Below are 13,503 nucleotides of genomic sequence, written 5' to 3'. Positions count from 1 at the left end.
ATAGAGAACACGCGGCGGAACGACACGGATCTGAGGGAACCGCTCGTTACATCATTAAATATGTTTTTTAATAAATTATAATTAATATTAATCAAACACAATTTTAATTTGAATTATCACACATTATAAATTTAAAAATTTATATAAAAAAATAATAATAAATTAGTTAATCGACTTTAATTTAACATATTATACCTTACAATTAGCAAAACCGGATCCAAAAAGTAAATATTACGGAGCGATTTTTAATTTGCGTAACGGAATAAATATTGTTTTAATAATTATTAAAAGAAATTACATCAATTTAAACAATATTAAAATTTGTAAATAAAGTAAAAAACAATGAAAATATTAATATTTTATTTTTAAAAATGACCGCTTTAAAAAAAAAATTTTTTAATTAGGGGGCGCTCTGTATTTAGCTACAATTCAAGCACATGTCAGACATGTGCTATTGTAACACGTATAGGAAACAATTCTTTAAAGTATTTTTTTCGATAATTTAACCGAATATAAACTTATCTTTATAGTTTGTTTAGTATTAATTACTTAAACCGTGATACGGAATTAACATTTATTTACTATTAAGGTAATGCGTATTTTATTAAATAACGATAAAATATTTTCTCTCGTCGAGCTTATCTCTTTGTAAAAAAAATTGATCCAAAGTCCTAGATATTCCACCATCTGTTCGTTTCTAGCTTCAGTTTGCGACTCCAACAACCCGATAATACTAAAAACGAGATAATGCACTTAACAGTTAATAATTTGACAATATATAAGTTATTGTGCCATTATTTTTTATCCTTACTATCTTCTATTTTTGGTATCTTCCCTCATAAAAAAATTTTTATATTTAGCTGGAAGGGAAATGAGAGAGAATTGATGCGTTTACTTTGATTTTAAAGTACTTCGTATCAGTTTTGAAATTAATATAATATAACTTCAGAATTAAAGTGAAATTATACGAATTTTAAAGGATTATTCGTGAATTATCTCTATTTTCTGTGCGGTTCTTGTTATCAGGAAATATACCCAAAAAAAACTTTATTAATATTAATTTATTGTTTGAAATGTGCTCTTATAATATACATAAATGTGAAATTTGCATCGAATTAAATAGTAATTTCATAAGTTATAACAATAATATATACCCACCGAGAGATTTATAACTACGTCACAAATTAGTTCTTTCGATCTCCACGTCATTAATGACGGAAGTTCTTTCTAAAAATTGGTAAAAGCTTTCGACCTCGCCGCTACCATTCGTGATTTCGCTATTATTATAGCAGCAACACGTTTTGAGGCTTCGAAGAAAAGCTACGATCTCTTCCCTGATGAAACAATTTAGGCAACTGTAGAGGATCGGATGGAGTGCCAAACTGGCGTAGTTTAGCCAGGATAGGAACAAACCGGCTTCGTAAGGTAAATTATCTTCGTAGGTGAAAAGTTCAACCAAAAATTGAGGAGAAAAGAAAAATATAAAAGTCCCAGTTATTAGTAGAAGAGTTTTTGCTGCTTTCGAAATTTTTTTAAACCCTATAATAGTTAATGACGTAGAGAGAATGGATGTATCGGAGCTTCTCTCGCTGACTGTTGTAGCTGTTAATTGACTAATCGTGGTTATACATAAAGGTGTTGGTCGTACTTGCCTTTGAGACGATTTAGCTATGTGAAATATGGCGATGTACATACACAAGTAGAGGCTTAACGGTAATAAGAAGCCAACTACTGCTATAGTAATGACGTAACTTCGAGTGTAAGGTTCTCTGCTGAGAGAATAAGAGCATCTAGCTCTGTTAGGTTGAAATGAATATCGACCCCAACCAACAAGTGGTAGGACGGAAATGATGACAGAAATGATCCATGTGACGATGATTATTATAATAGTCCTAAATCCAGTGATATTTGTTGAATGTAACAGAGGGTGAGCCAGGAAAATATATCGATCGACACTGACAGCACACACTGTAAATATATCACTTAAAGTCAGTAGAGTATTGAGGAAACCGGTTACGTGACAGAAGAAGTGAGGTAAACTATATCTTCCCATGAGGAAATTCGTTACAGAAATAGGCATGATTGTGATTGAAGCTGCAATACCTATCACACATAAATTTACAATGAAGACATTTGGCGGGTCTCTCTGTAATCGTGAACGAGTGGTTATAATGTAGAGCAAGCATGAATTGGTTAGTAGGGTAAAAAGAATAAGGACGATCATGACTATTAAAACGATAGCTTGAACTATATCCATATCCATCCCATGACTGAAGGCTATGACTTTCTGTGATATGTTTATAACGAAATGAAGATAAGGCGCACGTGATTGCCTCATTCTCCGAATGATTGATAGTCTTCCACTTTCCATTTTAGCGTAAGATTTTTATCGAGTATCAAAAGTACATATCGGTAAAAGGACTTTAAAAGTTTACTGAAATCACACTTACCGGTACGACATTGCGGATATAAAAGAAAGCCTAACACACAGGGGTTTATCTAAAAAACACACGTCTTTATAAAAATTTACTAAAATGTATTTTTGACGTTAGTTTATTTAATTAATTGAAATTTAATAACTCTTAACGTTTAAATAATTTAATTTTTAGCAATTTCTAAGCAAAAATTTAAGGATATTAAGTATGAAAGTAAACTTCATAATTTTCTAAATAATATATTTTTAAAAATATAATATTTAATTAATGGAGTAAGAATGCTACAAGGAAGTTAGCTTTCAATTCCACAAATTCTTTTATATTAATAATCTTGATATACTGTCAATTAAAGGAACTTTTCTTTATTTAAAGGCAAATTCTTCACATAACATTCTCTTTAATCTTAAAAGAAAATTTAAAAAAAAAATTATATATCTCTTCATAGAATTCTTTTTAAATATTTATTAAATTCAAAAACGAAATTCAATTAAAAGAACTTTTAAAAAATGTCTTCGGATCTTGTTAATGTCTTGGTGAATTCTTAATAATTTTATGCAAAATATATTCTTTTTATACTATTCAGAATCTAAAATTAAATATATGAGAATTCTCTCTTTTGTTCCCCTTTCGTTGACTTTAATGAACGAAGTTAAAAATCGATATGAAGTTGTCGGAAAACAATAGAAACAGTTCATTAAAAGCGGTTATCTGATAAATTTTCACTGAAACTTAAATTATTATCGATCTAAAAACGGATTTATTATTGTTATTATTATTATAAAACAGCATAATTTATTAATAATTTAATTTTCTAAACCAAAACCCAAGTAGGTCAGAGCCAACGGATCAGCCTATAACCATTAAATTCATACTTTCATCTCTAGATACTGCTGCATTTTATACATATATTGATTTTTACTTTTGATAACCTGTTTACTACGTTTCTAAGAGATACTACACTATCGATAGTAAAAAATAACGGAAGTGACGTTAGACGCTTTTCCGCTGTATTCCGTATGTGTAAGGCCTTCTTGTTGTACGTAAATAATTTATTAAAACTACGCCTAAAAAGCTAGCAACATTGTTGATGGACTTTCCTGGCATTATTTATTTTTATCCCTAATAATTGCTATCATTACCCTTATGTCTTCAGAATGATTCGAGAGATATTAAGAAGATGGGTACTCTATCTGACGAAAGAATGGTCCAATTTTCCTGAAAATTTCTAGAAATATTTCTCTCTAATACACAAACCTCCTTGCAAAACTTCAGAAATTTTGGAGAAGAGACACAGGAGTTATTAAGCTTCAAAATAGATGAAAATCATGCCCTTCACACACAAACATTTCTCGACTTTTCTAGGTCCCCTGGTACCAAAATTAAAAAGCTTAGAAGGATCACTTTTCATCGATCGCCATGCCTTTCCTCTTACAAAACAGCCAGAAAGTAAAATTGTTTAAATATTTCTTAAAATTAATAAGAAAACAATAAATGTAACAAGAACTATCTTCATAACAAAATCACCGAAGACAAAACGCTTTATTGGCAGGAATAAAATAGCGTTTCTTTACATAACCCAATTTATAAACACAAAATATCCTATATTTATTTTTTATAAACGTGTGAACAGTATTTAGCACAGTCCACATACAGGAAATACCTAATGTAGAAAATTTAAAAAGCAATTCAGCAAATATCTTCAAGGACGAAACACAAAGCATCTTCCTTTAAAAATCACATCACAAAGAATCGATTTAGTAAAAGTCAAAAAAAGAAATCGTGCAAAAACACAATATCCATATTACACCAGCGTAAACAAACAGTATTTTATAACGTAAAGATTATGGAAATTACCTTTTCACAACATAGATTCCATTATCTATCTGCTAGAATTATTGCCAAATGTTAAATTTACATACTTATTTTGAAATTAAATTAAGTTTTAAGAATTTAAGCCGTTAAAAGGGGAGAAAATAATCAAAAAAATGCGAAACGTAATACCAATAGGCATTATATCTCACTAGGAATTTTCACTAGGCTCATGCCTATAGGCCCCAATTCTCGAGAGGATTCGAAATTGGAAAAAAAAATTTGAAACCGTATATCATAATTTATAAATAATGTCGTAAAATCGTGCAGAAGGGCCCAGGAAGGCGTTAATCCGCCATTAGCGAAAACGCGTAAATGTTTTTAACCATTACTTAAAATTATAAATAAGAAAATCGATAATGTTAACCAAGGAAGAGCGAAACGTGACGGCAGGAATTAACATTAAAACGCTGAAATTAAACGCGTAACGCAGAGTTCGTTGAATTATTAATGGTTTTCAAAATGGCTTCTTATCGGGTATTACCATACTTGCTGATTAATCGATTTTATAAATAGTTCATTTAACATCTCGATTAAAACGATTAACTAGTAATTTCCGAATAATGATAAAATAACCTAGATAAGGGTTTGTACATCGACTTATATAATTCTATAAGTTAATTAAATCAAGTTAGCGTCGATTAGGTAAGCGTTTCTAATCGTATAATACCCACTATTAATAATAGTCGAGTGTTCGCAGCGCCATCTCCACCGGACGGAAGTTATATTAGTAATTTGTAATTACTCAAAATGGCGATAATCGTTTTACAAAGAATTATCCATATTTGTTCTTGAAATAATTAAACAACTTCCTGCTTTTTTATATTATTATTATTATTATTATTATTATTATTAAATGAAAATAGATGACACACAAACACTTACATACACGCATGTTATCAAATGTAATTATCTGTTGCAAGAACTCTTGTAGTTAGCCGCCTTAAGATTGGAGAATGAGAGCACCGTTACCATTTCTCTAACCTTTATTTTACTTATATTTAAATATATAACCTATATAGAGGTTAGATAATTAGATTTTATGCAGATTAAATTGTATTTTGTTGGGGAAAATGACGAAAATAATTCGAATCAATCGTGTATCTCTTCGGCGTTTATTACTGAAGAATCAATGGAGGAACGATTGAGAATTTTCAATAAAGATGAAGAAACGCTATCAGTAACATTTCCCGGAATTAAGAGAGGAAGAATGAAAATAAACCCCCCTTCATGACATCCTCATTAGTACGTACAATGTTACAAACCGATACAGATTTGTTCAATACATCTCGTATATAACGTTGAAGTGCGTGTGCCATTCGGAAGATATAAAAAAAAATTTGTATTAACAGAGGTTAAACACGTTCAATAGGGGTAATCGAATATAATAGTGTGATTGACACGAGATATATTAACACTAACATCGCTGCTTCCAGGATAAAGAAAGAAAAATAAAAATTTAGTAACAACGTTAGTTCGAGTTATCGATTTGTTAATAGTTTGTAGCTTTTTGTAAAACTATTCGTACGCGATTGATATTGATAAGTTTAATAAATAGGAATGGAGTACGGAAAAAAATTAAGAAGGGTTAACCAATGAAAAATTTCTAAACAAAATTTAATCGGGGGGCTCCGCGGAAGAAACCCCGCATGCTATTGGCTGCTTACAATCACGTGCGCGCAACCCTTAGGTGAAAGGGCCGGCAGGAGAGGCGAGATCAGTCTTGTGTGTTGGGTTAGTTTCACAACACGTGGAGACATGGCCGACAAGGGGAAACTGAGCCACGAAATGAATAGTTTTCCAGTCAACGGTGGTAATTTACAAGTAACGACAGAGAACCCAACACAATTGCCCGATGATGATTTACCGGAACGTGGAAATTGGGTTGGACGTTTGGACTTTATTATGTCATGTGTTGGTTACGCTATCGGTTTGGGTAACGTTTGGAGATTTCCTTACCTGTGTTACAAGAACGGTGGTGGTGAGTTATTTTTATCATTGGCAATTCATTAGCTTGCTTCTTTCTGTGATCTGATACGTTTAATTGCTGACTTTTGTTAATGGTATCGTTATTGCTTAAATATCTACTTAAGTTCTACTTCTTTATTCTTAATTCTGTTGTAAGATATGATAACGAGGAATCTTTTCTCTCGCATAAAAGCTGTATTCGAGTGAAGAATTAATCTACGTTAGCAAATAGAGGCACACGATCCACAAGTGGCACATCAGCTCCTTGGTAAAGCACGCAATCTTCAAGGAGAAGAGACGTTCTTTTTTATATTCATACACCTCCAGCATTATTAATTTTGAATTGTTTTGATGATAAAGATGTTATATTTGGAATTACTTTGATAAATTTTTACTCTGGAAGCTTTTTCTAAAGAGATTTTTTCCCGTTATCTACGTTCATCCAACGTGTATCGACTATGTGCGGTTGAATAGAGAGGTCGATAGGGTTGAGTTAGATACACGTGAGAAATAAGCGACGTTTCCTATGTCTCATGGCCACGGGAAGTAGCATTCAACACAACCCGGACCATCGTAAATCATCATTAGACAAGAATGACGGAAAAAGGATATTTAGTCGAGGTCAGGATTGCTAAGCGCAAACCGTTCTATTCAAAAACTCTACAGCAAACACCTGTAACACAATCAATTTATAAGGGCAACGCGTTATTATAGTCACACTATGCAACTTGGTCGGATAAGTTCCTCTATCCGTGTCATTTATCAGTTGATTACTTGTCAGGTTCCAATCAAGTGATTGTGGAAGGCACGCGACATTAACCAACATAAAAGAAAGACATCAATCAGGTAACACAAACGGAGCAATGTAGTAAGGAAAGAGGAAATCCCACCTCACCCTCCATTCATCAAGTAATACGGAGTCAGGATGTCATTTGCAGCACGTTGCCTGCCTTGAAAGGATCGACGTGATACGAGCAATAATCAACTTGTACGTCGAAAGGATTAAATAATATCGTGTATTTTACGTCAGATTGAGTCGAATAAATATAAACAGTAATCAGAATTTAGCTTTAAAATGATAAGATATACGTCACTGTCGTCATGTGATTTATGGAGGAAGTGCATCATTCATCCCTCCTCTCTTCTATTAATAGAGTTCTTTGTTACACTTCGCATTACTCAACACTACGCAGGAGAAATTAAAACATGTTTAATAATAAATTACGCAATAAATTATATAAAAATTTAGCGATAAATAATTTCCCTAGACTTATAACTCGATTTAATAGAAATTTTCAGCTCGCAGTTTTTGGTCAGTGACGAATATAACGTAAATATTTATTTGCTGTACGTGTTTAAAGTGGCGAAAGTTGAAAAGAAAGAGTTAAATTACTAAATAGGTTCTAGTGGCACTAATTTGTGTCTTCCTGTGACAGGAAACTTGATGTTCGAGCTGATAGCGGCACTGTTTGAGCAAGTAAAGCTCTTCATTATTGGTCTCCAATAACCGAATGGCTAATTTCGAATTAAAAAAGAAAAAAAAACGAACATCAACTACATTAAAACGTGTCGTTTAAATAAAATTAAGTATTTTTTTCTCTCTCCTTTCTACGTTATTAGCTTATCGATTTTACTAGGTTCCAGATTGAAGATGCGGTCGAACGAATGTTGAGTGTGATAATTTTCTAACATTATTAAATTATAACCTCATTAAAGGGGATACAAGTAAACATTATGTTACACTATCTCCTACTTCAGGTATTTAATAGTGTATAAGTAATTTAACGATCATTATCTCTCGGTTACAACAATGATAAATCAATACAAACATCATAAACAGCATTTTAATCCCCGTTGTCACAAGAGAACTGAGAATAGGGATTTAACTGCAGATGATGTCTATTATATGCTAAACATTTTCGGTACAGAAAGCCATGTCATTTCTACAGAATATTTTAATGTCGAATAGACTGTTGAGATGTTTTTTTTTTTGCCATTTTAAAAATAATTTTTAAATAAAAATGCTTACTTAATATAAATTAGATGCTCCGTAACAATACATAATAGAATTAAATTATTCTTTCTAAAATCTAATATATTAATTCTTGCCCTATTTCTGCTACTAGTATTAAAGGTATTGGTAGGGGTATATTATTTAAAATGAACTTACGAGCCCGGAAATATTCGTGTCATCTTGTGATGCGACACGATGTCATATCTCAAACTTCTTCAATGTTAAATGGATAGAAGCTGATACACTTATCAATTTCGCAGACATCTTTTTAAATTATCCTTCCAGAAACGTTATTAAAAACAGAAAGATTAGCTTACAATGTTGCAGAATTTTACGTTATTTAATCCAGTGGAAATGTATCTTCAGAGTCTAAATATTTAACTTGGAGATGAGCAACAGAAAGTTAAACATTTGGACGAATTTAATCATTGCTATCGATTGTTAACTACATATCTACAGTAAGAGATTTTTTTAAAGGTAATCCTTTAGTAAATTACAATACAAAGCAATGTTTTTGCAACAAAGAAATAAATCACTAGCGAGCATTCTCAGGTATGCGAATATCAGTACGACGAACAAACATCGTTACGATCGATATATTCCCCGGTGAACTACATCTCTATATAAACAGAGTTTGTAACAATCGATATCAAGAGAAGATTTTTATATTTTTTTACAAACGTTTTTACAATTTAATCTAATTTTTTCAGGTGCATTTTTGGTTCCATACCTCCTAACTCTATTTCTTGCTGGCATACCTACATTTTTTCTGGAAACGTCTCTAGGTCAATTTCTCAGCATCGGGGGTCTCGGAGTATGGAAGATATGCCCTGTTTTCAAAGGTAAGTTGTAGGAAATTTCCATCGTAAAATGTCTTTCACGTAAGATCTAAACTAGTTTTACCTGTGCAGGTGTCGGTTACGCTGCAGCAGTAATGGCTTTCTGGCTGAATATCTATTACATCGTTGTTCTATCGTGGGCATTGTACTATGTTTTCAATTCTCTAACATGGGATGTACCTTGGAGAACATGTGATAATTGGTGGAATTCTGAATATTGCCGTAGCGAATATGATTACGTACACAATTGCAGCGATTCTGACGATACGTGTCTCAATGCGACTAGTGTGAAAAGCCCTGTCAAGGAATATTGGGAGTATGATTGTACTTATGGATATTATAGATTAAAGAAATATAGGGTTGAATTTTGTATACACCTTTATTCTGTTGTTTGTATGCACCAATTTATGAATAAAAGAATAAAAGTTACTAAAATATAACTAATCGAATTTCAGAAAGAACGTATTGCAAGTATCTTCAGGATTAGGAGAACCAGGAGAGGTTAGATGGCCTCTTGCAGGAACGCTTGCAATTGCCTGGGTGCTATGTTACTTTTGTATATGGAAGGGCGTTAAGTGGACTGGAAAAGTAAGTTGTTTCGTATATAAAATTGACATTTTACGGTATCAAATTACATAAGTCCTTTTGCAGGTTGTTTATTTCACGGCTTTGTTTCCTTACGTCTTGCTATTTATTTTATTAATCCGTGGCATTACTCTTCCTGGTGCCATCGATGGTATCAAGTTCTACATTTATCCAGATATGCATAAATTGGCTGATTCACGAGTAAGTAATTTTTCTTATTAGTGTAATCGAATACAGCTGAAAGGAAAATCAATAATGCGAATGAATACTCATTGAAGCATTACTTTATTTGATGGTGACACCGTAAAAGTTTTTGTAAATTGATTAAATATATTTATATGCAAATAATTTTAGGTATGGATCGATGCTGCAACACAAATCTTCTTCTCGTATGGTCTAGGTCTCGGCTCTTTAATAGCGTTAGGAAGTTATAACAAATATCACAATAATGTTTATAGGTAATTTTTATTATCTTTTAAGTATATAATTGAAGAAACTACGAATAATTTTAATATATATTTTTAATTATTTGCAGAGATTCTTTGATTGTATCGTGCATCAACAGTGGCACATCAATGTTTGCAGGTTTCGTGATCTTCTCTGTTGTCGGTTTCATGGCTCATGAGCAAAATCGACCAGTAAATGAAGTCGCCGCTTCAGGTAGACTGATTTACATAAAAAAAAGAATAATAAATAATACTAGATGCTAAATATTATTTATAACTTCAGGTCCCGGTTTGGCTTTCCTGGCTTATCCATCAGCGGTACTAAAGTTACCAGTATCACCATTATGGGCAGTTTTGTTCTTTCTTATGATCATCATGCTGGGGCTCGACAGCCAGGTAATAAATCAAACTTTTAATCTCTTTAAAACTATTTAAAGAGGAGACATTAGAGGTATTGAGAAAGCGCAATCAGTAGTAACGCTTAGAAATAATAGACTGACTATGCTGCACTTTCTTACAGTAATGGTCGAGAGTTTCAACAACGGTTTATTGATCGCTATTCATGAGATACTGCGTGATGTTATAATAGTAATTTAGTAAAGTAATGAAATATTCATATTTTTCTCCGGTTGTAAATAAAATTCGGTATTTTATGCTTGCAAAACTCGCATCCTTTGAAATTTATGAATACTTCAAAGGTAGATCTTCATGCTCTTACAACTTTCCTATCTGATATTTTTCATAAGTATCAAGTCATGTGTCTTATAGGTAGTTCATTCTGTAAATACACTGTAAATATACGAATTAATGTTTATAAATTGTTATTGATATTCATGTAAACATCTTAATTAAAGAATTACTCAATTATTTAAAGGTTAAAACAGTTATTTTTAATGGAATAAACACTTTTAACTTCTATAAAATTGCGAGAAAATGTTTAAATAAAGCATAAAAAGCCATTAAAATTTGGAATTTCTTCGCAATTAAGTGATATTTTAATTAAAAAGAATCTTATTATTCTCCAATTTTAAAGTGAAGAATTTCAATCTTAATGTTTTAATATTATCTGAATGATGGGTGTAATTAAATAACATAATCCTAATTGTTAATTAATTAAAGTTAATTATATATATAATTGATAGTTAGCTAATAGGCTTGTATTTATGTTAATTTTTAAAACGTAAACTCTTGTAAGAAGAGAATTTTTATCATTAATACAGAATCAATAAAATGCATTAAGGACATTTCCAAAAGTTTCGTAGGTAAATCATAGATTTAATGGCTTTTAAATCGAACTGCTTTAAAGCTTATATCACATAGAATTATCAATGTAAATATATTTTAATAAATATAGAATATACTAAAATTGTAGCATAAACTTTCCTATTTTGGTCAGAAGTAATATATATATATATATATATATACAGTCAAACCTCTATTAACTGGCACTACTAAACTGTGGCTATTTTTCAAGAATTTTGTTTTTTCTAAATAAACATGAAAACAAAATAACCTCCAAATGACGGCCATTTCCCGTTAGTGGCCTTTGTTCACGGGTTTGACTGTACAAGTTTATAAATAAAGCTTATAAAACAGTATAAGTCTAAGATCCTAGTAGTTTAAGCAGTGTTAAGCACAGACAACTTAGTTTTTGTCTAGGGCCTTCTGTATTTAGAGCCTCAAACACGTATAAATATACGCTCGTCGATATTCGGATTTGGTCTCATATACAGTACTAGCAAGATCCTCATATAATATCTAGTGAGTCTGAAACTTTACATTATATAAATTCATATAGAGGGGCCTCACAAATTCATTCTCGCATAACTTAAACACTTAACTGATTGAAGCATCGACAGGCATAAAGTATACGCTGTCGAATTAGATCTTTCTAAAACCCTACGCATAGAAGATTAGAGGCCTCTGTACGTAATTTTACGATTTCATAAATTAATAAAGTCTAATTGTAGCTGTAGAATTATTTATGAATTTTGATATACAATTGTAACAATAAAGTTTAATTATTTAATTTCTAATTTTTGGGTTCCCGAGATTTGGGGCCTGTAAGATGAAGCTAAAGTGTCTAATGGATAATCTGACACTTCGCACGATCCTAAAAGTGCAAGGCCCTAAACAAAAACCGAGGTTGAGTATGCCTAAAACTCAATTGATTTGAATAAAATACTCACAGATTTATTTTAAAAGCACTTAATATCAAAACATAAACTTATAAGTTATCTTTAAATTATTCGAACAAGGTTACGTAATCATTAAGAACGAGTATAAATATAATAATTTTATCAATAAATTATTAATAAATATATGGAACGGCTCAAAAGTAGATTAACTGTGTTCCTGCAAGCAATTTAACACGCTTTGCAAGATTTGTACGTAATAAAGTATTTAAATACGAGAGAAATTTAGTCTTTATAATAGTTAACTGACTTTTGGACCACCCTTTCTTGATATTTTAAAAAAATTTATTAATTTGATTATTTTGAATGGTGTAATTTTGTTTTAAAAAATATATATACAGTCAAACCTCCAAAAACGACCATCTTCCGACATAAAATAAGCTGTTTACGTGCGTTTTTTACATAACATTTTTGAATATACTTAAAAAATAACCTCTGAATAATGGACATTTTCTCACGTTCCTTGTCAGTTGCCGTTATTCAGAGGTTTGATTCAGTGGTGCATTATAGATCATACCTTCATGGGATCAAGGTGAATTGGAATTAGTGGGCCCCACGTACAGCGTTGACTTCAGATATTTTTCTAAAGGTAAAATATTTTCCTATAAAAGATTTGTTTGTGATTCCTATAGGTGGAGGCCCTAGGTAATTTCCCTTCCCCCATAGGATAACGCTGCTATTGAATTGACTGTATCGTTACATTTTCCTATTTTAATAAAATCAGTCATTAAATTATTAAATTAAATTTAAGATTTTTTTTTTTAGTAAAATTTACCTCTTTTTAAATACTTAAACACGAAGAAAATCTTTAAAATGTCATTTCAATTTTCGGTTTTTAATGAAGTAAATTATAGTAAAATACCCGCTGCTAAAGGTGTGTAGCTAAAGAAATGTTTTAGTATTAATTTTTCTTCTAAATTACATAAAATAAGATTTTAAAAAATTATTTTAAACGTTAAAAGAAACAAAACACTCGAGATCAAAAAGTAATCATTAAATTAAATTTAAAAAAAAGAATACTTCCTTTAGTAAATACTTATAAATGATATTTTTAAATTGCCTTCCTTAGCAATTAGTCAAATAGTATATAGGCCTATATATATATATATATATATATGTCGTGTGTGTGTATATATATATATATATATAACT

At 31.1% G+C, this 13,503-nt stretch overlaps 2 protein-coding genes across 2 annotated transcripts in view; one reads left to right on the top strand and one right to left on the bottom strand.

Moving 5' to 3' along the window:
• Positions 1-746: 746 nt before the first annotated feature.
• Positions 747-2,512, bottom strand: LOC111632278 (probable G-protein coupled receptor). Its single transcript, XM_023376670.1, has one exon. The coding sequence runs from the start codon at positions 2,369-2,371 to the stop codon at positions 1,178-1,180; it is 1,194 nt and encodes a 397-aa protein (XP_023232438.1). The 5' UTR covers positions 2,372-2,512; the 3' UTR covers positions 747-1,177.
• A 3,452-nt stretch (positions 2,513-5,964) lies between these two features.
• LOC111632259 (sodium- and chloride-dependent GABA transporter 1-like) overlaps positions 5,965-13,503 on the top strand; it is a 29,352-nt gene continuing 21,813 nt past the window's right edge. The window contains exons 1-8 of the mRNA XM_023376649.1: positions 5,965-6,285; positions 8,997-9,128; positions 9,198-9,441; positions 9,581-9,713; positions 9,777-9,911; positions 10,065-10,168; positions 10,246-10,370; positions 10,440-10,552. Of these exons, the coding sequence (XP_023232417.1) occupies positions 6,063-6,285; positions 8,997-9,128; positions 9,198-9,441; positions 9,581-9,713; positions 9,777-9,911; positions 10,065-10,168; positions 10,246-10,370; positions 10,440-10,552 (1,209 nt within the window). The 5' untranslated portion in view covers positions 5,965-6,062. The remainder of the gene's footprint in view (positions 6,286-8,996; positions 9,129-9,197; positions 9,442-9,580; positions 9,714-9,776; positions 9,912-10,064; positions 10,169-10,245; positions 10,371-10,439; positions 10,553-13,503) is intronic.

Source organism: Centruroides sculpturatus, unplaced genomic scaffold (assembly GCF_000671375.1).
Source record: "Centruroides sculpturatus isolate CEXI.00-Female unplaced genomic scaffold, Cexi_2.0 scaffold821, whole genome shotgun sequence".
NCBI lineage: Eukaryota > Metazoa > Arthropoda > Arachnida > Scorpiones > Buthidae > Centruroides > Centruroides sculpturatus.
This window is presented reverse-complemented; position numbering and strand designations above follow the sequence as displayed.